We start from the raw sequence: 26,918 nt of genomic DNA on the forward strand, positions 1-26,918 counted from the left end.
TGCTGGACAAAGTCCTGTATTCAGTATTGATCAGTCTTACATCACCAAGTCAAAGTGAATTCCGTGGATCTACTAGTGTTTGGATTGACTAGGATTTCCATCTTGCCTCCAGAGTTGTAATAAGGTTACTGTAGAGTGAAGGCAACACAGATAAAAGAACTTCCTATGCTTCAGTTAATTGGCAAATTCTAGACAAATTATGGACTGAGATGCTAGATAAGCTCTCAGGGCAAAACCACAAGACAGAAACTGCTGGTATTTGGATGCTGAACAGGATCAGCAAATTCAATAACTTTACTCATGTTTGTGCTGAAAATGATTAATAAATGGAGAAGAGGATACATACGCAAGATATTTTAACAGCAGAACTTACATGAAAGCGAGATTGGAAATGTAATAGAACTACAGAACTATTTATTCCTGCTGATTACCAATACTTCACCACAAACCCAGTGTTGCAAGAAACTATTAACACTGTTTCAAGACTAAAAAACTAAAAGCCACAGGAAAAAAAGAGCACACAGAGGAACAGGCAGCATTTTCACTCGCTTACTTGAGAAAACTGAAAATTGATAGATGTGCAACATATGAAGAGAAGACGAAGGTGGAGATAGGTATGCAGTGTATTGTTCTTGATATTTTAATAGGTTCTCTATCGCCTACACTTATTTCTAGAGGATTGTAGATTCACATATGCAGATCTATAGAAGATAAATTAAGTAAGAAGAGACTGGTACTTCACTGTGTTTGAGGAAACTACACAATAAGCTATGCAGCAAGTAGATATCAGACTCAAATAAATCGAATTGGTAAATTGTAGTCTGAGAAAAAGTAAGTATAGAAGATATGTATCCTGGTTGATTATAACAACAATTATTTTTAAGACAGAAGTTCTGCTGTTCGGATTAAAGTTCTCATTCTTCAAGGTCTCTGAAATATTAAGGCAAGTGCAGAAAAAAACACGCATTTGTGTGTTGTTGTTTACTTACAAGACTCATTCCCATTGATTGACCTGTAAATGATTGTGTAGTTTGTTATAAATCCACGTTGGTCATCTAATGGAACTGGACCCCATACCAAAGCCACTTCATATTTTTCAACTTTCTTTGTGCGAATATCCGGTGCTTTTGCAGGGCCTAAAATATGAAAAAATAAAACATTCAAACAGAAATACAAGTTCTAGGAGCACATCTTCCTGCTCCATCGAGACAGATGTGAAATTATGACCAGAAATACACCACCTGGCTTACAGTAGCTGATGTGGAGTGATAGAGAGAGCAATGAAGAAGGACATGGGGAAAGCACACTTTCTGGCTACCACTTCAACACTCCATATAAAGCCCTCTACAATCCTGGTACTAGATACATCCATGGGAGCTCTCATACTGGACTACTCCATCCCACCTTTACCCAAGCACTATGCAGACACAGATGGCACAGGCACACCTCTCTCTCACACACTCAAACGCAGTAAGAAGCTCAGTTACAATATACTATATAAATCCTTATCATGGAGACAGAGTAGACTATCCTCGGCTATTCTGTGTGATAGTAGAAAAGGTCTGGGTACCTCAACTACCGATCAAATGCCACGGACCCTTAATTGTGTTATGGGTTGGTATTGGAGACAGAAGTCACTTATGTTCAACAAAGTTTTACTTGGCAACAGTCAAGTAGAGTCTAGAACTCTGCTGGGGTATTGTTAGACCTGTCATCTGGCGTGGTTTCTCCAGTCTTTTTGCTTCTGACCTATTTGACTGGGAGCTGAACTTCGTAATTGCTGGTTTTAGGACTCTGGACACTTTACCACTGCTAAACACTGCTAAAGTGTATGTGCTCTGTGTCTAAAATGTAATGGCATTTGTTTTCTCCATAACTGGTATATTTTATTTACTGGTAAGTCCCTAGTACACTACATGTGCCCAGTGCCTGTAAATCAAATGCTACTAGTGGGGCTGCAGCAATGATTGCGCCACGCACATGAGTAGCCCTTCAAACATGTCTCAGGCCTGCTACCGCAGAGACGGTCTGCGCAGTTTTAAACTGCCATGTCAACCTGGCAAGTTCACCTACTTGCCAGGCCCAAACTTTCCCTTTTATTACATATTTGTCACCCCTAATGTTCGCCCTAGGTAGCCCCATGGGCAGGGTGCAATGTATTAAAAAATAGGACATGCATTTTTGAGTTTTACATATCCTGGTAGTAAAGATCTACTAAATTCGTTTTTACTAAAGAAAGGCTTATCTCTCTCATAGGTTAGCAATGGAGCTGACTTGTAACACTTTACAAGTGTAGCTTCCAATTGGGAGCGGATAGAAAGTTGGAGTTTTGTATCTCCAGATTCTTCATTTAAAAATACAGCTTTAAGTGAAGTTGATTTTTAAATTGCAGGACTGAAAATGCCACTTTTAGAAAGTTGGCATTTTCTTACTTTAACCATTCTGTGCCTCTGCCTGTCCCTAGAATACACGTCTGAGTCAGGGTGACAGCTGGGCTTTGTGAATGTATTCTAAACAGTCACACACAAAGGGAGCAGAGGTGTGCTATGCATACCCTGATGGCCCATCACCAGGCGGATGGGTCTTTCTGAGCTAGAATGGTGGGAGGAGATGACACATGCACCTAAAAGGGCTGTGCCTGTCCCCACACAAAGAGCTGCATGCCCCCCTTGTAGTGTGTCTAGAGCCAGAGACAGCAAGGGCAGGGTCTTATGCACTACAAAGACCCTTCTTTGCAGTCTCCCTACTTAAAAGGCTAAAATGGATTGAAGTAGTGGACCTCTGACACCATATACTCAGAACACTTCTCGACTGAGGGCATTCTGCCAGGAAGAAGTGCTGTTGTGCTGCCACGAGGGACTACCACTTTGCTGCTTACTTTGCTATGTTGGCCTGCTGCCCTGCTTCTTCTTGCCTGGGAGAGAGAGGACTGGACTTTACTCTCAGTATACCGCTTTCTAAGGTTCTCCAAGTTCTTTACTGAGCTTGCCTCCTGCTGCTGACATCTCAGGAACATCAAAGACTTCACTTGCATCTAGCTGCCAGCACCTAGGCTACTCTGCTGTGAGTCCAGACCTGCCAAGTGGTGCCAAATTGGGCCCTTGGAGGCGATTCTGGTGCTGCAACCAAAGCAATCGACGCATCGACTCCAAGCATCAGTTTGGAACCGGTGCACCCTGCGAGATCGCCGCTGCCTGCAACGAAGCTCACCAAGTGTGCGACGCACCGACGTTAACTTTCAACGCCGCCCTGACTTTGACACAGCGCCTCTGAAGACCCACCGCTGCATGAGTCTCGTACAACGCGCCACTGACGCCCGTGATGCACTGTCCTGACTCTGATGTATTCACGGCCCTGCATGACTTTCGACTGACGGATCGCCTTCAGCTCAGCGGTTCGACTTAGACGCCAAGGAATCGATGCACCTTGCTCTTGACATCGGCGCATCGTCGACAACGCATCACCTTCAGGAAACGAGGCCTTGCACACGCAAGTGACAATACCTCCTCTGCTTAACGCATCGTCCCGGAGCGGAAAAGCTTCAATGACCTTGCTTCACCTTAAAGAACCGACACCTCACCTGCATCCGTATAGCCTCACCTCCTCTGCACGACCCTCTGCACGACACGTCATCTTTGGTTTCCAACACATTTAATGTACTATAAGGGGGTCTGCGTGATTACTGTATCCGGCCTGCACTCCATCACGGTCAGACTGAACTTTAGCATTTGTCCCGGTCATGTGAGGCAGAATAGCCCCAGTTGGAGCTACTGAATTCTAAGCTCTGCATTTGATTTAATCTATCATATCTTGGCGTGTGTGTGTGTAAAATATTTGTCATGTTGGTCTTGTTTTACTCAGATACATATGGGCTATTGTTCTAAACTGGTGTGGAGTAGTTCTGTGGTTATACTGTGTGTGTGCACAAATACTTTACGCGTTGTCTCTTTACTTTAGCCAGACTGCTCTGTGCCAAGCTGTGAGAAAGTGGCTCTGTATATACTGCTCCCAAATAGGTACAGTGTGTACAGAGTCCACAGTCCCCAGAGGTTTGGCAGAGGTTAAAGTTAGATATAACCATACTCTCTAAAGTGGTAGCTTGGTCGAGCAGTAAGGCAGTATCAGAGGACAGTGTAAAGCATGTGTTGCACACACTCAGTCAGCAAATGGTCTCACACACTCAATAACTGAACTCTAGGCCAATGGTTTATATATAAAAAAAATATATACATGTTTTATTTTAGAACCAACAATAGGTATCAAAATATACTTTCTCAGAATGAGATGCTTTAGATAAATAGTTTTGCAATATGCAATTGGCTTTTGTAGAAAGTTACAGATTGTTGCAATAGGCAACACAAGTTCAAACACAATAATGCATTGAGTTCAATGGAAGTTTTAAGTTATTTGCAATAGATTACTTTCAGGATTACTTTTGTTATTCCAGGACTGGATCCTAGATTCAATCCTGGGTCAGTTCTCAGAAACAAGTGATAAAAGTCGACTTAGTTGCTGTTATGATTTGTAGACAATATTTTGCTATTTTAAAAGCTGACACTAAATATTTCATAGAAAACAGTCAATGATTCCCTATGGAAGAAAATTCAAGTTGCAGGTATAGTATGTTCTCGTTACTTTTGCAATCCAGTACTGGGTGCCTAGACTCCGTACTGGGACCTCTATCTAAAGCAGGTAAGTAATTACGTTTTCACAGTTTGTACGATTTTTAAAGAATATTTGAAGTTTGCAAAAAATTGACACTTAGAAGAAATTTCACAGAAAAACAGACAATGATTCCCGTAGGAAGAAAATTGGGTTACTGGTAAATACGGTTGCGAATATTTTTCAGGGTCAGTGCTGGGCACCAAGATACAGCACTGGTAGCTCACCTAATAACAGGTGAGTATTTTCGTTTTCGTTACTCGGCTGATTTTTGGTGAATATTTTAAGTTTTGAAAACTCCACACACACAAGAAATTTCAGAAGAAACCCGTCAATGTTACCCTATGGAGAAAATTGAGTTATCGGTTTTCAGGTAAGTACTCGACTGGCAATGAATATGCTACTTACCAGTATGCATCTGTTCTTGGCATGTAGGGCTGCTGACATTCATATCTGTGCATAGATCGCCGCCTAGTGTTGGGTCCGGATGTTTGCACGTTGTTGTCCTGGAAGAGTCTTCGAAGTATCCTTGGATAGGTGACTCCTCCCCTGGACTACAGTGCGCATGGGCATCCTCTCCATCCTCAGATTGTTTTTCGCCATTGTGGCAGTGATGGAGTAGATACAGAAAGTGATGACCATGCTTGCAGTAATTCTGAGAGCTGCAGCTGCGACAGGCGCCGGGGAGGAGGGAGGGCGATATGAATGTCAGCAGCCCTACATGCCAAGAACAGATGCATACTGGTAAGTAGCATATTCAGTTCGAGGCATGTGGGCTGCTGAATTCATATCTGTGCATAGAATATATAGCAGTGCCCTCTATTGGCGGCGGCTACCCGTGCCAGCTGCAGCGGTCTGAAAAAGTGTTTTGAGAACAGCCTGTCCTACAGCTGCCTGCTGTTTTGACTGCACATCTACGCAATAGTGTTTTGTAAATGTGTGTGTAGTGGACCATGTGGCTGCTCTGCATATATCATGCAGGGGAATATTTCCTAGGAAGGCCACGGAAGCCCCCAACTTACGTGTTGAGTGGGCTCGTGGTGGAATAGTTAAGGTGCGTTTTGCTTTTTGATAACAGATTTGAATACACTTAACTATCCATCTGGCTATCCCTGCTTTGGAGATGGCGTTACCTTTGTGGTGTGGGGCAAAGGCAACGAACAGTTGTTTTGTCTTCCTGAAGGGTTTAGTCCTATCGATGTAGTACATGAGGGCCCTCCGTACATCTAGTGTATGTAGTGCCCTTTCTGCAACCGTTTGTGGGTTTTGGAAGAAAACTGGCAGTTCAATAGTCTGATTCATGTGGAACTGCGATATTACTTTGGGCATGAATTTGGGGTTGGTACGTAGTACGACCCTGTTGGTGTGAACCTGTATAAATGGCTCTTGAACGGTTAGTGCCTGGAGTTCACTAACTCTCCTTAGGGAAGTGATCGCTACAAGGAAGGCCACTTTCCAGGTAAGGAATTGAATCTCGCATGAGTGTAGAGGTTCAAAGGGTGGACCCATCAGGCGTGTGAGGACCAAGTTGAGGTTCCACATTGGAGCCGGTGGGTGGCTTGGTGGAATGACTCGTTTGAGTCCTTCCAAGAATGCTTTGATGGCAGGCACTCTGAATAGAGAGAGGTGCTGCCTGGTTTGCAGATAGGCTGAGATTGCGGTCAAATGGACACGTATAGAGGTGTACGCCAGATTGCATCGATATAGGTGTAAGAGGTAACAGATGATGTTTTGGATGGATGCGTCCAGCGGGTTGATGTCATTATTACCGCAATAAATGACGAACCTTTTCCATTTGGCTGCATAGCAAGCTCTGGTAGTGGGTCTCCTGGCCTCCTTGATGATGTCCATACAGTCAGGTGGCAGGTTGAGATAGCCAAACTCTAGGACTTCAGGAGCCAGATCGCCAGATTCAGCTGTTGCGGATCTGGGTGCTGAACCTCTCAATGGTTCTGCGTCAAATGCGCGGGTTTGATCCGCAGCCTTTGATGCGGCACCACGGAAAGTTCGAGGAAGGTGGTGTACCACGGCTGGCGTGCCCACGTGGGAGCAACTAGGACGAGTGTCAGGGAGTGTTGTCGGAGTTTGCGGGCCACTAGCGGTATCAATGGCGCTGGGGGAAAAGCGTACGCAAATCTGCCGGACCAGTTCGTCCATATCGCATTGCCCTGCGACTGCGGATGTGGGAATCTGGCGGCGAAGCTTTGGCATTTTGCGTTTTCGCTTGTCGCGAATAGGTCTATCTTCGGATGACCCCACTGCTGGAAGTACGGTTGGAGTACTGATGGGTGTAACTCCCACTCGTGCATCTGGTGGCTGTGTCTGCTGAGCAGATCCGCCATCTGGTTGTCCTTGCCAGGGAGGTGTTCCGCCATGAGGAACATGTTCCTTTGAATGGCCCACTTCCACATGCTCTGAGCCAGATGAGACAACTGTGGAGAGTGTGTTCCTCCCTGTTTCTGTATATAGTACATTGCGGTCATGTTGTCCGTCCGGATCAACACGACCTTGTTGCATAGATGTACTTTGAATGCCTTCATGGCTAGGAAGATTGCCATCAATTCCAGAAGGTTGATGTGCAACTTCTTTTGTTGTGTTGTCCATAGTCCTTGCACTGTATAGTGGAGTACATGAGCTCCCCATCCCTGGAGAGACGCGTCCGCTGTCAGTATTATCTGTGGGACAGGCTCTTGGAATGGTCGGCCCTTGCAAAGGTTTTGTGGATTCCACCAATGCAGAGAGTTGTATGCCCGACCGCTCACCAACACTAGGTCCTTTAACTGTCCTTGAGCCTGATTCCACTGACGTGCTAGGCACTCCTGAAGTGGGCGCATATGTAATCTCGCGTGCGGGACTATGAAGATGCAGGAGGCCATCATGCCTATCAACTGCATAAACACTCGCGCTGGAAGTGAGTGATTGGGTTTGAACTTGGAGATCAGCAGTTGTATGCTGTTGATCCTCACTAAATTTGGCTGAGCTGTGGCCGCCAGAGTGTCTATAGTCGCACCTAGGTACTGTTGTACGTGTGCGGGCTGGAGATGGGACTTTGGATAATTTAGTGAGAATCCCAGACTGTGAAGAAGGTGAATGGTGCGGGACATGTGGCTTGCACATTGCTGGGCTGACTTCGCTTGAACGAGCCAGTCGTCTAGGTAGGGGTAGACGTGTATATGCTGCCTCCGTAGATGTGCTGCCACCGTAGCTAGGCACTTCGTGAAAACCCTGGGCGCTGTTGTCACGCCGAAGGGAAGGACTTTGAACTGATAGTGCTGCCCCTGAACAGTGAACCTGAGGTATTTTTTGTGTGAGGGGTGGATGGGTATGTGAAAGTACGCATCCTTGAGGTCCAGTGTGGCTAGGAAGTCTCCCTGCTTGAGAAGCGGAAGGACTTGCTGTAGAGTGAGCATGTGAAAGTGCTCTGAAAGAATGTACTGGTTCAGGGGTCTCAGGTCTAATATAGGTCTGAGCGACCCGTCCTTTTTTGGAATTAAGAAGTAGAGGGAGTACACTCCCGCACCCTGCTCGTGGATGGGTACGACCTCTATAGCGCCTTTTAGAAGCATACTTTGCATTTCTTGCTGTAAGAGCGTTAAGTGCTCTGAGGACATAGGACGGCTTCTTGGTGGTATTGTGGGTGGAGTGGAGGTTAACTCCAGACAGTAACCGTATTTTACAATATCTTTGACCCACCTGTCCGTGGTGATGGAATTCCACGTGGACAGGAACCTTTGTAGCCTTCCCCCGACAGGTGTTATGTGGTCGGGAGGAAGGGAGAGGGCGTCACTGCTTGTTCTTGGGGGAGGACCTGGTGTTGCCGTAGCCGCGTCCTCTGCCCTTTGTGCTGGAGCCACGATATCCACCTCGGGTGTTTTTATCATAGGTGGTCTGTGTATTGCCTTTGTTATATGTTTGTTGTGACCCCTGTTCTCTACCTGCTCCCTTGTTTCCGGGGCGACGAAAGGAGCCGCTCCGAAAGGACTGAGTTTGTAGGGCGCCCATGGACTTTGCAGTGTCCGTGTCCTTTTTTATCTTTGAGGGTGGTGTCAACCTCTGGCCCGAATAAATAGTCGGGGTTGACGGGCTGGTTCAGTATATTGTTTTGTACCTCAGGCTTGAATCCTGAGATCCACAGCCAGGCATGTCGTCGGAGCATGACGCTTGTGTTTATGGCTCTGGCAGCCGTGTCTGCAGCATCTAGTGCGCATTTGATGGAAGCGTTCGTTAGTAGCTGTCCCTCTCTGATGAGCATTTCTGCGCCTTCCTTGAACTGGTCTGGGAGATGTTGGAATATTTGCTCCAGTGTGTCATAGTGCGCTCTATCATAGCGAGCAAGGAGCGCTTGAGTGTTGGCTATGCGCCATATGTTGGCAGCTTGTGCGGCAACTCGCTTGCCAGAGGTTTCCAACACCTTGGACTCTTTGTCCGGGGGAGGAGCGTCACCTGTCGTTTGCGAGTGTGCCCTCTTGCGTGCATTCGCTACGACGATGGAGTCGAGTGGTAATTGTCCTCTGATGTAAGTAGGATCCCCAGGTGCTGGTCTGTATTTTTTATCAATCCTGGGGTTTATCACTCGTGCCCTGGTGGGTTCTTTGAAAATGTCCTTGGCTGGTTTGAGGACCCCCTTCAACATTGGCAGAGTCTTTACATGTCTTTCCGAGGATGCAAAGGTGTCCATTAGAAAGTCATCTTCAATGGTATCAGAGTGAAGCTGTACCCCATGGTTATTTGCAGCACGTTCAATAAGAGCGTTTAACGCCGCAGTATCCTCCGTAGGAGATGTTTTTGGCCCATAGAGTTGTTGGTCCTGTGCATCGAGAGGTGCACTGGGGTCTGCAGGGTCGCCCCAAGTTTGATCAGGGTCCTGCTGGTCATCAGGGTCCGTGTCTACATGGTAGGGGACTTGGTCATCCATGTAGTCCTCCAATGCATCCGTATCGGAGCGTGTGGGGGAGAACCGGTGTGGATCCTGGTAGGATGAATGGAAGGGTTCATAAAGGAGAGGTTCCGATTCTGCAGGCAACTTCCTTTTTAGTGGGATCCTGAAAGGGTGCAACGGCGGCTCCGAAGTTATCCTTCGGTCGTGGAGAATCATCCTGCCAGTGTCGGCGTCGATGATACGTGCCGGAGACGTCTCAGCAGGTGTGACCGTAGGTTGGGTGACCCGTGTTCTGAGTTGGAACATTTTTGGGATTGTCGACGGAGGCAAGCCGAAGGTAATGTTGGCCGGCACCGAAGAGGCTGCTGGAGCTCCGATCGAACCGGAACCCGACGTGTCCTGGAGGACAGCTGTGGTTTTGCTGCCTTGCGTCGCACCAGGTCGTACTTGGGGCGCCTTCGAGGCTTTGGCACCGGCCAGGCTCGTAGAGGCGGCCGTGGATTTTTTCGGCGCCGGCGGTTCATCGAGTCGAGGTGCAGAGATCACCGTCGAAGTCTTCGATACCTGAGGCTTAGGTGTCGTCGAGGGAGCGATGCGAGACACAGCAGGCGGTACGGCCCTTGGTGTCGTTGGTGCCGGTAGCCGAGCAGGTTTGTCGGTGCCGATGGCTTTTTTCCGTTTGTCGACTCCAACGTCGCCCGCTTCAAGTTCGGCACCGAAGTCCCTCTTGGTGCGGTCGGTGCCGACGCGGGGCGCTGGCGTCGAAGGCCTCGATCCGATCAGCGCCACTTTCAGTTTCTGTTGAACCGGAGCAGCTTTCGGTTTCGGTTTTGTGGTAGGGAAACCGGCCTGTTTATGTAGTAATGGCTGCCGCTGAACGTCCGAGGCCGGGCCCGAGGGCGGGGCCGAAGAACTGCGGGATGGGACTCGGGTAAGGCCCGAAGGCGATCCCTCGACCGGAGCCATAGGCTGTGGCACTGGTGTTTCAACGGTTTGAACAGGTAGGCCTTGTTCATCATTGGAGCTACTCTCTTCGGCCCCTAAGGCCTCCTCGTCGTCTCCTACCTCGGTGTCGTCTTCACCTCTGTGGAAGAGTGACTCGTCTACCTCGTCCGATCCGGGTTCGTGTTCGGAAACGGGACTGGAGGGCAAGACTTCTAATTCCTCGACGTCTTCGGCCTCGTCGAAGATGTCTGTTGGGGCCGGTGCCGCGTGCTGCGCCTCGAGTCTCGCCGCTCGTCGATTCCGCAGAGTCTTCTTGGAACGGAACCGGGCACAGGCCATGCATGTCGATTCGTCGTGGTCCGGCGAAAGGCATTTGTTGCACACCGGATGGACGTCGATGTGTGGGTACTTCGCATTGCATACCGGACACCTTTTGAATGGCGTCCTCGATTCCATCGTCGAAGTAGTTGATGGACAGGTAAATGCGAAAAAAGTCGGTGCTGAAAGTTAGTAAACTAACAGGATTGTATCGAAACCCGATCGATAAACAGTACCGACGCAAACTAAAGGCCTTTTGGCCTCGAAAAAAATATTTTCCTAACTTGAGCTAAGATAGCACATCCGAACCCAATGGCGGAAAAAAACAATCTGAGGATGGAGAGGATGCCCATGCGCACTGTAGTCCAGGGGAGGAGTCACCTATCCAAGGATACTTCGAAGACTCTTCCAGGACAACAACGTGCAAACATCCGGACCCAACACTAGGCGGCGATCTATGCACAGATATGAATTCAGCAGCCCACATGCCTCGAACAGTTAAGGTTCTGGGCACAGACTCAGGGGTCTCCCAGGGTCAGGTAGGTACAGTTGTTACACCCTCAGCGGCACACGGGCAGCCGGGTGCAGAGCGAGTTAGGCCCAATGTTATCCTATGGGATGCAGGGGGGCCTTGGTTGGTGGCTGCTGACTAGCAGGCCACGCGGCTGTGGGAGCTGGGCTCCTGGTCACTTGCTCAGGGCAAATGGGGAAGTAGATCGGTGCAAAGGTTTCACTGCCAGGGCCACACGGGCGGCTGAGTGCAGGGTGCTTTTGAGCCTTCGGGCGCTCAATTGGTTTCAATGGGAAAGCTCCGGTTTAGAAAAAGACTGCAAGCTCGGGGACAAAGATTCTTCAGGTGCCACCACCACTTCGAGAGGTAAGTTGGGTAGTTGGAGGATAGGTAGGTAGCCAGGAGTTTGGCACAGGGGGCCGCAGGGCGCCGGGTGCATGGGTGCCTTTTGGTGTCGGGGCATCTCTAAGATGCCCTCTGGGGTGCTTGGTACATTAAATCCCACACTGGCATCAGTGCAGGTTTAATGTGCTGAGTAGTTTGATACCAAACTTCAGTCTTCAGTGTTGTCATTATGGTGCTGTGGAGTTTGTGTTTGACGAGCTCTCAGCACCATGTACTCTTAAATGGCATCACTGCACTTACAGTGCCCAGGAATGGACCTGGGTACTGTAGGGGCACAGGGCTCATGCTCCGTTGCCCACACCACTGGAATAGGGCCCCTAGCTAGAGGGGTGGCTGATGTATGCCAGGGCAGTGTAGGTGGTGGGCATGGCACACAGGGATGTGTGCCATGTCGACTCTCTGTTTTGTCTTGTACCCAGACACTCAGCCTGCAAGGGCAGTGTGTGTGTGTCAGGGTACAGGGCCTCTAAGGGTGGCACAACAAGTGCTGCAGCCCTTGGAGGCCTTCCCTGGTCACAAGGCCCTGAGTACCTAGGGTACCATTTACCAGGGGCTGACATGTGGCCAGGGTTTGCCAATTTGGGTTTTAGGGTTTTTAGGGAAGGAACATAGGCCCTGGGCACCTGATTGGCAGGAGTCCAGGGCACACTCAGTCAAAGTACATTCAGCAATTCAGCAAAAAGTGGGGGCATACCATGCAAGAAAGATGGCACTTTCTCACACAAGCTACCAGAGGGTGAGCACAGGTAAACCGTTAGTGTGCACTACACTTACCCTGACTAGTGTGAGTCCCTACTTGGACAGGGTGCATACCTCTGCCAACTAGAGACCCCATTTCTAACAGGTAGAACTCATGTACAGCACCTGCCAAACGTTTCTTAATATTGGTTATTTGTGCTTGACAATTTATCAGGTCTGTCAGAATAATGAAATAAGGAGATAGTCAGGACTTAGAAACTACACTCTTCATTAAGGTACAGTTGTTATTACCCTATTGAAAGATGTCCAATAGGGCTCTTGGTTTGGCACTGGTTTCTGTGAATTCCTATAGTGTTAATGCTTTATTCAGTACCACTCTGTTTTGAGACTTTTTCTCTGGAAGACTGCAAACTCATTGCATATACACAGTGATGGTTCCCCTGAAATAGGGTGCACTGCAATGAGTTGATCCACCTTACTCCCAGATGATTATGTTCTGCCAAAGCAGTGGGCTGATGGGATTTGTCTCAATTTAGTGGGCTGAATCTGTCTTTTTCTCTTTGGCTCCCAGTTTCTTTACATATTGACCATCTCCTCTTTTGTTGTTTGCGTATTTGATGGGGGTTTGGAGTTTGCCTGGTCGTTAAAGATTATTCCCCTTAGACCCTCCATGATTATTTTTTGTTGGTAGTGGGAGAAACGGTCCCATTGGAACCAAAATGGCTTCTATTAATGATACGGGGCGATGCGGATTGGTCCAGATATGTGGAAATATGGCTGGCTCTATCTGCGGGGGTGGCAAAACATAACATAGCCAGGAACTGGGGGGCGCCTACACAACTGCAGGTGGAAGATTGTAAGCGAGATCTTGACTGGTGTCAAAGAGCAGAAGAGACGGTGTATAAAAGTAGGAGATGTGTCAAGAAGTGGGAAAAGGTGTGGGCACCATGGCGAAACGACAGGGAGTTGAGGGAGTGGGATTAATGGGGTGACAGTGCTGTTCTCTTTCAGTTATAGCTCCATACTGTCATTACTTTTCTGCGTCTGATACCTGATGTACTAATGGTAATGCTTGTGTATGATATGGTTTTTCGGCCTTTGTTAATAAAAAAGATTTCCACAAAAAAAAGCACAAGCGTATTCTACAGTAATACCTTTACATTCACAGCTTGAATGCCTAATTAATATTTTTTTTTAAATCATTAAATATCTATAAGTAGTAGTTTATTAGTAGGAGAACAGAAAATAGCACACTGCTTTCCCACAAGCCAGGTGTTACTGTGCATTCTCTTTGGAAACTTTAAAGTAGTGATACCACTTTAACTTGGCTGTACATGTTTGGATGGCAGTGGGTACTCTTCTTGAAGTACCAGCATCAAACTTATCAGTACAATTAAAAGTTACAGTAAACAGAAGACAACATGCAGTAAATACAATACATCGGCGCAACAGGGTGGATGAACCATAATTGGATATGACAGTCAAAAGATTTGTACTTACGTCCCTGTTGAAGATAAGCTTCTGTTGATTGTACTACTCCATGTCCCTTATTATACAATGGATAAACGCTGATTATATAGCGCTTCATTTCTTCAAAATTTCCTAGTGCAAAATAATAAAGACTTTTATTAATGAAGAACCATTGTGGCTAGTTTGTATTTAATTTTAATTAGTCGTGATATTGAACACCAATGCAGAGAACCAGTAAATTACAACCTTTTTTCTAGGGAAAGCGGTCCGTGGTAATAACTAAAGAATAAAGAAGCAATTCGTGCATAAAAGCAAGCCCTCAATCTTGTTTCAGATCTTATAACAGCCAGTGCTCATTTACCATATTTGGCTGAGCCTCCCCATCCTCAGATTGTGGCCCGAGACAATAAATGCTCGTTTCCAAGTGCCACAGGCTGCAGTGCACAAACGTGATCATTCTATCAAGTTCTTCTGACCTGACATTATCGTTTTATTATTCAACATGAATGCTTTTTTAAAAGAACGTTAATGCTAACCTAACATTACTTAAAAAATATCAGTACTCACTTTTTGCAAGCATGATAATCGTGCCAAAACAATATTTCTAAATTTAAGATTACAACCTAAACCCTTTATTTTAGAAAGCTATGGTGAAGCCAAATTAACTATCCCAAATAGAAAGCCAAATCCAGAATGACTAACGAGGAAGGGGTAAGAAACTTTGCTTCTGAATAGCAAATAAGATAAAATAAAAAGTCCAGAAAGAGAGGTAACTTGTTATAGTTACGTGAAAACATTTTATAATTCAGAAAGAGGCCACTTTTTAAAAGGTTGAAACATGGCGTGTTCCGCAGAAATATATTTTCCACATATACCTCTCGTGAGACGATGAATGGGCATGTGTTGCCAGGTGAGAGTCGACGTTACCGACTTACATATGGATTCAGTTATAGGTCGATCCAGCCGAACATTTACAGCTGTAGCAAATGACGGTAATTTAGGTAATGCCCATATGCTTCTCCTTGGGTTTGCTTTGTTTGCACTAAGTTGGCAGGGAATGCCCAGATGTGGGTACCTTGCTCACTTTGCCACTGGATTCAAGCTAGCCTGGCTGATGAGTGGTGAAATCCTGAAACCGGTCCCAGGATGCTTGTTTCCAGTCTTGGGAAAACCTGGCTTGGCAGTTTGGGCTGGACTGTCATCACGAGGAACAGGGTCAAGACTGATTTGGATGTGGCTTGGTCTAAACTGGAAGAGAGCTAAAGAATGAGGATGGGTTACACCCAGATCTGTGACTGGAGGTGAGTGTTTGAAAAGTTTCAGCGCTCTGTCCATCATCTCCTTGTGTTTGCTTTGTTTGCCCTAAGTTGGCAGGGTAAGCCCAGACATTGGTCCCTAGCTCACTTTGCCACTGGATTAAAGCTAGTCTGGCTGATGAGCTGTGAAACCCCGAAACCGGTCTCAGGATGCTTGTTTCCGGTCAGGGAAGACATGGCTTGGCAGTTTGGGCTGGACTGTTTCCATGAGAAATAGGGTCAAGACCGATTTGCATATGGCTTGGTCTGAACTGGGATGGCAACATGATTATATATATATATATATATATATATATATATATATATATATATATATATATATATATATAGAGATATATATAGAGATATATATATATATATACACACACAACACTTCTCTGGCACAGAAAAGCTTTGAAGCCAAATTCCGAGGAGTCCAAGCACTTTATTAAACACAATATCTATCCCGGCGCGTTTCAGCTCTGCTTTCGAGCTTGCTCACGTGAAAATTGAAACTTGCTTTCTGAAATTACCATGTATTTAAAGGACCCCTTAATTGAGTGATTCACAGGGACTGAATGTCATTTACATCAGCATGCGCGGTGAGTTTGAATCAGCACTTAGTATTATCCTGAAGCGTTTGAAATCCTTCATACAAACAATGCATTAATGTCATTTTTAAAGCCAGTTCAATGCGCAAATTAAAAAACAGTTGCACAGACTGCAAGCATACCATGGCTGAAAGTTGAACATTGCGTCTTTCTTCACAAGGAATCTGAGCCTGAGCTTTGAAGCCAAATTCCGGGGAGTCCAAGCGCTTTGTTAAACACAATATAATCATTTGGTAGAAGGCAAAAATATCTGCCCCAACACGTTTCATTAAACACAATATAAGGCTCACAGATTCCTTGTAAAGAAAGACGCAATTGTCAACTTTCCGCCATGGTATGCTTGCAATCTGTGGAACTGTTTTTTCATTTGCGCATTGAACTGGCCAAACTCTCGGGAGTGGGGTGTTCGGAGAGAAAGAGGGGGTCGCCCGTGGCCGGGCGATGGCGGCAGGCCACGTTCCTGTCCACAGGAGCCCCTGTGTTGGGCCTGGACCAAGTGCCCAAAAGGATGTCAGAAAGTGCGTCATTAAAAGGCAGCAAGGGCTCCGAAGAGGTTGCCGCCGTTTGAAGCACTTCTGTCAGGAGGTTAGTCCCGACGGCCACCGTAGGGAGTTCGAGGTGGAAGGCCTCGGCTGCCCTACGTACTACCACTGCGTAACTTGCTCCCTCCTCCATAGCCATGGTAGGAGGAGACAGCATGCAAAGGTCAGGTGAGGTGTCAAGACCACTGCTATCCCCCAAATCCTCTGCCCAGTCCGGATCATAATCTCATTGCTGTGTGAGAGGGTCCTCAGACCCCTCCCACTCCTCCGAAGTCTGCGAAACAGGCTGAAAATAAGGAGGACGGACATAGGGGAATAATGGCGGCGTTGGGATCGGCGCCAATCCGGCACCGTGTCTGGTTCAGGGCTGAAATTGGGGACGACGTCGTCCCAAGGAACGGGCGACGTCTGAGGTAGTGCCGGTGGGGTGGATGTCGATGGAGGTGTTACAAGGTCAACCGGCGCCTACTGGGGTCTGATCCCGGGGGTCCTGCGAGGCCGTAGCCACCGGTGACGCTGGGGTCTGGAGCCACCGGCGATGGAAGGACAGGACCCCAAGTTGGGCCCGCGGGGCCTGGAGGCGCACCGGCGAGGACCGACGGCCCATAGACTCGGGCTATGGCAGCAAGAAACTCTTGCACCCGAGCAGGCGTCGCTGGCGGACCTGGAAAAGGTGGGTAAGGCCAGAGGCGACATCGCAAGGCTCCACCGGAGCCGCAGGGGTAGCACCACCTGCACCCTCAGCCGCGACGGGAAGTCGAGGAGCGACAACGCTTCTTCGACTTCTTTATGGAATGCTTCGACTTACCTGACCCCGAGTGCGGAGACTTAGATCCAGAGGATCCGTGACCGGTCCCTCGACCTCCCATGGTACCGGAACCTTGAGCAGCGCGGAGCCGACTGCTGGACCTCCAGCAACTTTCGGGACCGCTCCCGCAAAGTCTTCGGCGCCATGGCCTGGCAGTTGGTGCACGACTTGGAGTCGTGGTCGCGCTCCAGGCAGTAGAGACACACGCGGTGCGGGTCCGTCATGAGGTGACAGTCCCCACAGTTCTTAACCTCTTCAGTGCCCATGACGAGATAGTCTCGTCATGGAGCACGGTTGCGCTGTGCCCATGACGAGACTATCTTGTCATGAACCCCACCCACTAGTACAACGCCCGGCACAGGAGGGGGAAAGGGCGTGGCACTGAAGGGGTTAAAGCCGGGCATCCCAATGACACCAGGAGTCGATCGACTCGAAGAAATTGAGACAAAAGGACTCCAAAAAACTCAGTCAAAAAGTGACTGGGGGTACTTGCTCTTCCCAGATCTGCGTTTGCTGACGCGGAAAAAGAAAGAACTGACATCAGCGTGCGTGGGCGCGTCAAAGTAGCTCCAGTGACGTCACCCGAAGACGCCTACCGATGCGCAGGGGTACTGCTGACGAAAACTTTCCGGATCCAGTCTGACACCTGGGGGTAATTCTAAGGTAAGGAATCTATCACTACGTTTTTCTTTCAGATTTGTGCTGCTGCGCAGAGCCACACCCCAAAGTGGTGGCAGGCCTAGGTGGCTAAGGAGTGCACAGAGGGAAAGTGGTGTGCTGTGGTGAGAGCCTTGAAGGTCCCTGGGGAAGAACCCAGTTGAGAGCACTAGGGATGGACAGAAGGGCATATGCGAAAACCTATAGATATACAAAACCCTATAGCTAAGCTATTGCTAAGAAGGAGGAGGCGTCCGTGCTAGAAAATGTGGGAAGGAAGCAGGAATTCTTATTAACAATTCTTGAGGTCAGAGGCCAAGAGCAAGTCACCAGGAGATCAGCGAGAAACAAACCATGCTGAAATTAGCCCACTGGGGTCCGACTTACCTTCCGTTGGCCTTACAGCTTGATTACAGCTAAGCAATGCCATGAATGAGTGACATGTGATTTGCAAGCAACCAGAAAGCCCAAGGTAGCACGGGCTTTGTGCAATCCTGTGTCCATGAGAAACTGTGCTAGGTCTTTCTACTGTGGGCCGAGCAATCAGTTCCATCTGTGGTTCTGTTTTCCGTGCATCAAATAGAACCTTTGAGGCTTGGCATGCGAAGAATGCGCTCTGCACAAGAAGAAGCGTTCCTGGTAAGCCATCATCCAGGTCTTCTTGCTCCTTCCTGTTGCAGCCCACAGACATGCACTGGCCACATCAAAGGATACAAAGATATACAGCGGGCAAGAAGGAAGGCGTCCCTGCAGCTCAGGGGAGCCCACCATATGTTGGAGAAGCGTAGTTCATGTTGGCAAAAGATTTCAGGGGCACCAACATCGGAAAGTTGTATGGCCCACTAAAAGAATAAAATGAAACAATCATTGGCAAAGCCAATATGTCTCACCTATGCGAGAGCTCTTAGCTTTGCCAGTCTTTTAGCCATGTTGTACAGCAGCGGTGGCTGCTGCTTAGCATGGCTAAAAGTTAGCTACGTGGTGTAGAGGAGAGTGTAGTGTAGTGACCTAAGGTGGAGTGGAGTGGCGCAGAGTGGAGTTCACTTGAATGGAGAGGAGTAGAGTGGCAAAGCGTAGGTTGGAGAGACAGAGTGGCAAAGCGTAGGTTGGAGATACCGAGTGGCAAAGCGTAGGTTGGAGAGACCGAGTGGCAAAGCGTAGGTTGGAGAGACCGAGTGACAAAGCGTAGGCTGGAGAGACCGAGTGGCAAAGCGTAGGCTGGAGAGACCGAGTGGCAAAGCGTAGGCTGGAGAGACCGAGTGGCAAAGCGTAGGCTGGAGAGACCGAGTGGCAAAGCGTAGGCTGGAGAGACCGAGTGGCAAAGCGTAGGCTGGAGAGACCGAGTGGCAAAGCGTAGGCTGGAGAGACCGAGTGGCAAAGCGTAGGCTGGAGAGACCGAGTGGCAAAGCGTAGGCTGGAGAGACCGAGTGGCAAAGCGTAGGCTGGAGAGACCGAGTGGCAAAGCGTAGGCTGGAGAGACCGAGTGGCAAAGCGTAGGCTGGAGAGACCGAGTGGCAAAGCGTAGGCTGGAGAGACCGAGTGGCAAAGCGTAGGCTGGAGAGACCGAGTGGCAAAGCGTAGGCTGGAGAGACCGAGTGGCAAAGCGTAGGCTGGAGAGACCGAGTGGCAAAGCGTAGGCTGGAGAGACCGAGTGGCAAAGCGTAGGCTGGAGAGACCGAGTGGCAAAGCGTAGGCTGGAGAGACCGAGTGGCAAAGCGTAGGCTGGAGAGACCGAGTGGCAAAGCGTAGGCTGGAGAGACCGAGTGGCAAAGCGTAGGCTGGAGAGACCGAGTGGCAAAGCGTAGGCTGGAGAGACCGAGTGGCAAAGCGTAGGTTGGAGAGACAGAGTGGCAAAGCGTAGGTTGGAGAGACAGAGTGGCAAAGCGTAGGTTGGAGAGACAGAGTGGCAAAGCGTAGGTTGGAGAGACAGAGTGGCAAAGCGTAGGTTGGAGAGACAGAGTGGCAAAGCGTAGGTTAGAGAGAGTAGGTTGGAGAGGCAGAGTGGCAAAGCATAGGTTGGAGAGAGTAGGTTGGAGAGGCAGAGTAGCAAAGCATAGGTTGGAGAGAGTAGGTTGGAGAGGCAGAGTGGCAAAGCATAGGTTGGAGAGAGTAGGTTGGAGAGGCAGAGTGGCAGAGCGTAGGTTGGAGAGACAGAGTGGCAAAGCGTAGGTTGGAGAGACAGAGTGGCAAAGCGTAGGTTGGAGAGACAGAGTGGCAAAGCGTAGGTTGGAGAGACAGAGTGGCAAAGCGTAGGTTGGAGAGACAGAGTGGCAAAGCGTAGGTTGGAGAGACAGAGTGGCAAAGCGTAGGTTGGAGAGAGTAGGTTGGAGAGGCAGAGTGGCAAAGCATAGGTTGGAGAGAGTAGGTTGGAGAGGCAGAGTGGCAAAGCATAGGTTGGAGAGAGTAGGTTGGAGAGGCAGAGTGGCAAAGCATAGGTTGGAGAGAGTAGGTTGGAGAGGCAGAGTGGCAAAGCATAGGTTGGAGAGAGTAGGTTGGAGAGGCAGAGTGGCAAAGCATAGGTTGGAGAGAGTAGGTTGGAGAGGCAGAGTAGCAAAGCATAGGTTGGAGAGAGTAGGTTGGAGAGGCAGAGTGGCAAAGCATAGGTTGGAGAGAGTAGGTTGGAGAGGCAGAGTGGCAAAGCATAGGTTGGAGAGAGTAGGTTGGAGAAACAGAGTGGCGAAGCACAGAGCGGAGAGACAGAGTGGCGAAGGACAGAGTGGCGAAGGACAGAGCAGCGGAGAGACAGAGCGCGGAGAGACAGAGCGCGGAGAGACAGAGCGCGGAGAGACAGAGCGCGGAGAGACAGAGCGCGGAGAGACAGAGCGCGGAGAGACAGAGCGCGGAGAGACAGAGCGCGGAGAGACAGAGCGCGGAGAGACAGAGCGCGGAGAGACAGAGCGCGGAGAGACAGAGCGCGGAGAGACAGAGCGCGGAGAGACAGAGCGCGGAGAGACAGAGCGCGGAGAGACAGAGCGCGGAGAGACAGAGCGCGGAGAGACAGAGCGCGGAGAGACAGAGCGCGGAGAGACAGAGCGCGGAGAGACAGAGCACGGAGAGACAGAGCACGGAGAGACAGAGCACGGAGAGACAGAGCACGGAGAGACAGAGCACGGAGAGACAGAGCACGAAGAGGCGTGATGTGGAGAGGAGTGGAGTGATGTAGTGTGGAGTGGAGTGCCGTAGAGTGGAGTGGAGTGGCGTAGAGTGGAGTGGAGTGGCGTAGTGTGGACTGAAGTGGCGTAGTGTGGACTGAAGTGGCGTAGTGTGGAGTGGAGGGGCGCAGAGTGAAGTGGAGGGGCGCAGAGTGAAGTGGAGGGGCGCAGAGTGAAGTGGAGGGGCGCAGAGTGAAGTGGAGGGGCGCAGAGTGAAGTGGAGGGGCGCAGAGTGAAGTGGAGGGGCGCAGAGTGAAGTGGAGGGGCGCAGAGTGAAGTGGAGGGGCGCAGAGTGAAGTGGAGGGGCGCAGAGTGAAGTGGAGGGGCGCAGAGTGAAGTGGAGGGGCGCAGAGTGAAGTGGAGGGGCGCAGAGTGAAGTGGAGGGGCGCAGAGTGAAGTGGAGGGGCGCAGAGTGAAGTGGAGGGGCATAGAGTGAAGTGGCGTGTAGGAGCATAGAGTGAAGTGGCGTGGAGTTTAGTGGTGTGATATTGAGTGGAATGGTATAGAGTGACGTGGAGCAGCGTAGACTACAGTTGTGGGTATAAATAACTAGTCAATAGAGACAGCCGATAAGCGACTGTATGCTTGTATTAAAAGTAGGAAAGCACACTGCATGTCCATGAATAATACCAAAATGCTTACAAAATAAAAATAATAGTGCATTGCAAAATGATGCGGAAGAACAAAGACAAGGAGGAACACATGTACACAGCTCATGCCACAGGGACGAGCTAGCACGAGAAAGGAAGGGAAGCCTACAGGACATAAGCAATCGAAACATTGCAAATGAGAGAAACAACTCCCTGGGCCCTGAGAAGAAAAGTGGAGGGGGAGCGCTGTTGCACCCCATGGCGAAGTAGGGCAGGGCCCCAGGACCCCATTCCCGGTGAAAAAAGTAAAGCTGGGGAACCCTTTTGCGCCCCCAGCGAAGATCCTAATGGGCCCAGGACTCCATCCCTGGCGAATGAAGTGAAGCTGGGAAGGTGAAGGTGCTAGCGGGCCCTGGACCCCATCCCCGGCAAAAGAAGTAAAGCCGGGGAGCACTGTCGCACTCCCCACAAATATGCAAGTGGGCTCGGGACACTGTCACAGGGTCCAACAGATAAGATAGAGTTGGGGGAGAGCCGTCACGCCCCTGGCAGCCTGGAAGGCCGCTGCAACACACGCGTTTGCTCACAGGAGCGGGCAGACCAGATGAGATGTGCCGGCTCCCGCAGCAGCACACAAGTGTGCTGGCCATGTGGGAAGCCAGCGAGAGCAGCTGGGGATGGGCTCCCCGATCTGCTCTCCATCATGGTGAAAGGCTGCGGGGTGCCTGGGTGGGACCTGCCACCACAAAGAAAGAGAAGCTTTGGCGCAAAGCTGAGCTGCGTGATTTGGAAAAAAAAGAAAACTGTCAAGAAACCAGCGTCGCAGCCACGGTTATAAAATTCACCATGCTCGCGAAGAGCACCCCATAATGCCCTACAGCGATTCTCAATTTTGCTGCAACTTCACAAAGAAACCCCTTGTTTGCGGCTTGTGGTGACCCCAGGAGAGTGGAGTCAACACAAGAATATTGCTCAAGTGTGGGGGGAGATGCAGAAGCAATGCAGACTCCAACCAAAAGAAATTCACCCATACCCCACCTTAAGTTTACGAGGACAGGAAAAAGATAACCCTTCAAGGGTTTTACCTTGTTTTGAAATTTTCCACTGCTGGAACGTTTGTTCAACAGCTCGGAATGATGGATTATGGCTGCAACCAGTTGTAGTCTGAAAATGGTTAATGTGAGCTTTTCATGTCACGATACGCCCTCAAGAAGTGAAAGGTGGTAATTACACATGCGCATTTACCAAAGTAATGTCCTTTGGGAACTGTGTGTAAAGTTCAGTATTCTTTCGGCTGCAAACAGCCTGGGGTGAGAGCTATAATTGCATACATGTGATAATAATTGTTTTGCCTTCAGGGGCTATTTTAAACGTGCATATTTCATGCTAAAAATAACTTTGATGGCACAAATGACTTACACAGGCATATGCATATTCTCTTGTGAATGCTTGAATTAAGTAATGATGCTGACAAGCACTCACATGCCAAGTAAACATGTTTTATTGCCAATATTAGGTGTGTGCTCATTCAAAGTGATATTATATTTTTGCATTTCTAATAATGATTACACCTGCCCATCAGCTTATGTATATTTGTAAATAGCTGCATAGTACTGAGGAGAGAGAGAGAGAGAGAGAGAGAGAGAGAGAGAGAGAGACAGAGAGAGACAGAGAGAGACAGAGAGAGACAGAGAGAGACAGAGACAGAGAGAGAGAGAGAGAGAGAGAGAGAGAGAGAGCGAGAGAGAGAGCGAGAGAGAGAGAGTGTGTGTGTGTGTGTGTGTGTGTGTGTGGTGTGTGTGTGGTGTGTGTAATAAATGTACTTTTTCCTTTTTCATAAGAAAAAGCACTGACTGCACAATTATTTATTGAGTGTTATTATTGTGCATCTGTGAATGGAGATTACTAGCCACACTGCCTCCCTTGAGTAGGCCTTGGACTGTTCTGCAATGCAACCCTATGAGAGTCAACCACTGCAAGAGGGTGTTTGGTTACCGGTGGTGGACAAGTGCATATCCATTACTTGTGCAGGCAACACAACTAATAACCCATTTTTCCTACAGCAAGTGCTCGGGCAGAAGTCACCAGTTTCACACTACTCACAGATGCTTACCTTGTGTGAAAACCATGGGAGTGTGCAAACCATGGGAGTGTGCAATCTCCAAGTGTTGAAGAGGTCACGGGTGTTGCTACCCAACCAGGTGAAACCAAAAAGCGACATCTTTCTTTTTTATATCTAAATAAAAGTGTCAATGGGAAAGTCATTTGGCTGGGCTTAAGTATAGTGAAAAAGAAAGGTTTAGCTTATTTTAACCTTTTCGGTGCTCATGACGGAACGGTTCCGTCATGAGCGTCGGTTGAGCTGTGCTCATGACGGAACCGTTCCGTCATGACCACGCCCGCGCAAGAAACGGTCAGCGCTGAGCGGGAATCGGCGACGCATGGAAGAGGTTAATAAAGTTGGCTAATGGTTTGCAATGGAACATTTACTAACAAAGGCTGTTTCGGCTTGATATTTTTAATATGAAAACAACTCACAAAGCTAGCAGACATACCCTTTTACAAGTGAAGAGCCTTTTATGTGTTTGTTATGGGCATATTTAGGAGTGTTACTGTTTTTAGGGGCGGGCCTGTTGGCATAGAAATTGAAACTGGCACCTCACGGTGGGAGATTTCATTATGGTACATGATGCAAATGATTATGCACATCCCTTTCAGAGCGGCTTCGAAACAATATTTACATCTACTATCTTGTAAATATTTAGAGTTTTGTGCGCAATAACTAGTTGTGCATATGGAAAATGCTACTTACCAGTATGCATCTGTTCTTGGCATGTAGAGCTGTAGATTCGTATACTTGTGCACAGATCGCCATCTGGTGTTGGGCTCGGATGTTTCCACATTGTTATTGTAGAAGTCTTTGTAGTCACGAGATAGGTGACTCCTCCTTTGGTTAGTAGTGCACATGGGCATCGACTCCATCTCCATATTGTTTTCGCCATAAAGGGTGATGATGGCGTTAGTAAGAAATAGAAAAAGATGCCCATGTGTAATGTATCTAAGTAAGATAGTACTGCAACAGATATAGGTATCCGGGGAGGCGGGTGAGCGTATACGAATCTACAGCTCTACATGCCAAGAACAGATGCATACTAGTAAGTAGCATTTTCCGTTCGAGGCATATGAGCTGTAGATCGTATACTTGTGCATCGACTATACAGCAGTACCCCGTCAGAGGTGGCTACCTGTATGTGTTAAAGTAGCTTGAAAACATTTTCTTAGTACAGCCTGGCACACACTAGCTTGTTGTTTTGCCTGCACATCTACACAGTAGATTTTTGTGAAAGTGTGCAGAGTAGACCATGTTGCGGCTTTGCAAATGTCATCCATGGGGATGTTTCCTAAGAATGCCATGGATGCCCCTAGCTTCTTGCGTGTGGAATGCGCTCTAGGGGGGAATGGATAACGTACGCGTTTCTTTTTGATAGCATATTTGGATGCATTTAACGATCCATCTGGCAAGTCCAGCTTTTGATATAGGATTGCCCTTATGTGGTGGTGAGAAACCTACAAAAAGTTGTTTAGTTTTCCTGAAAGTTTTTGTCCTTTCGATGTAGTAAGGAATAGCTCTTGACGTCAAGCGTATGAAGAGCCCGTTCTGCTACTGAGTCTGGTTGAGGAAAAAAGACTGGGAGCTCAACATACTGGTTAAGTTGAAATGCCGAAACTACTTTAGTTAAGAATTTAGGGTTTGTCCTAAGAACCACTTTGTTGTGATGTATTTGCAAAAATGGTTCTTGTATGGTTAATGCTTGAAGTTCACTCACTCTTCTAAGTAATGCGATCGCCACAAGGAAAGCTACTTTCCATGTGAGGAACTGTAACTCGCATTTATGTAAAGGTTCATATAGGGGACCTATGAGCCTAGTAAGGACTAGGTTTAGATTCCAGACTGGAGAGGGTGGAACTCTGGGAGGAATTATCCTTTTAAGGCCTTCCATGAATGCTTTGATGGCAGGTACCCTGAACAATGACCAGTGTCTGTTTTGTAGGTAAGCTGCTATAGCAGCAAGATGTAATTGTATGGATGTGTATGCCAGATTACATCTTTGATCGAGGTGAGGTTGTTTTCCCAGACAGGTATTGCTGACATTTCACATGTTGGAGGAAGGAGACAGAGACAGTGAAGTGGGGAGAGAGGAGACAATGCTCCCTTAGAAATCCGATTAGGCCTTTTGCTGGGAGAAGCTGCTGAGTGCTCTTATTGGAGCACTACCATTTGATAGATAGTGGGGTGCGGCTGGGGCAGGATTATAGTCGCAGCATTTTGGAGGGAGAAAGGTTTGTTAGGAGAGGCCAGCCTTTTATCTTTTGCCGGCTCACTCTTCAGTATGGACGATGACAGCCAGGTGCTAAAACACAAATGATGTGTCAGGAGAGTAACTTGTGAGGGACACTTGAAAGGAGAAACACCCTACACCAGTCCAAAAATTCAGACAGTGGATTCACATCTCTCATATGTTTTGACTGTATAAAAGTAGGACGCACTAGACCTAGGACTCACTTGCTGTCCCATTTCCAAATTCTCTATAACCAAGGAAGGGAGTGCTCCACAGGGTACTTAGGGAACTACTGTGCAAGCAACCAGAGTTGGTATCTGCCTGACAGCCAGCTTCCCAAAGATGAGGGAAGATCACTTGTGTCTATCCCTTGCTGCAATAGCTGATTACCTATCCTAAAGCAATCCAGCCAGCCGGCTGAAGTGTGAGCTTGGCATGCTAGTTCTACAGCAGCTTCAGAGGAGTATGGAGATTGACCTGTGCGCCCTGGAGTCGGAAGGCTCCAGACTCTCCTGCAATTCCTGGCAGGAACTGTGAAGACAATGCATAACCTGAACTGCAGGGCCTGAAGTTATCGACTGAGGGGTGATTTGAGCCACAGTTCAAGAATGGTATGTGGAATGACTTGAGCCGCTGCAAAACAAATAATTTCCTGAGGCACTGCACAACAAGTAATCGGCTGTGGCTAGACTGAGCTCTGACCTCCCAACCACCCGGTCAGTAAGGTCCACCCGGCATCTCACCTACTGCGAAGAACCTCGCCTACAAGTGGCCATAACTATGTGGACATACAAAGCCCAGATGGGGTTGCACCACCCACACCTGTGGAGACCCAGCACCCCCGAGACACCTTTGATAAGCAGAGCAGCCACATACGTGACTGTGGAGAAGCCCCAAAAAGGAATACTGGTTTGCGCTCAGCCCAGACGCAGGGGAGCAGCCAAGCCAACAGGAAGCAGGGTGACCACTGAGAATCAGCCTGATCTACAGACTCGCACATGGATTGCGTGACAAACAGATTAACAAATATGTGC

General features: G+C 48.5%; 1 protein-coding gene across 6 annotated transcripts in view; it reads right to left on the reverse strand.

The window, feature by feature from the left end:
* Positions 1 to 26,918, reverse strand: part of IL6ST (interleukin 6 cytokine family signal transducer) — a 563,892-nt gene that overhangs the window by 160,638 nt on the left and 376,336 nt on the right. For all 6 annotated transcript variants that reach the window (XM_085631350.1, XM_085631355.1, XM_085631352.1 and 3 more), the window contains 2 exons: positions 13,920 to 14,021; positions 990 to 1,136 (listed from right to left, as the gene is read on the reverse strand). In XM_085631350.1, the coding sequence (XP_085487476.1) occupies positions 990 to 1,136; positions 13,920 to 14,021 (249 nt within the window). The remainder of the gene's footprint in view (positions 1 to 989; positions 1,137 to 13,919; positions 14,022 to 26,918) is intronic.

Source organism: Triturus cristatus, chromosome 2_1, assembly GCF_964204655.1.
Source record: "Triturus cristatus chromosome 2_1, aTriCri1.1, whole genome shotgun sequence".
NCBI classification, from domain to species: domain Eukaryota; kingdom Metazoa; phylum Chordata; class Amphibia; order Caudata; family Salamandridae; genus Triturus; species Triturus cristatus.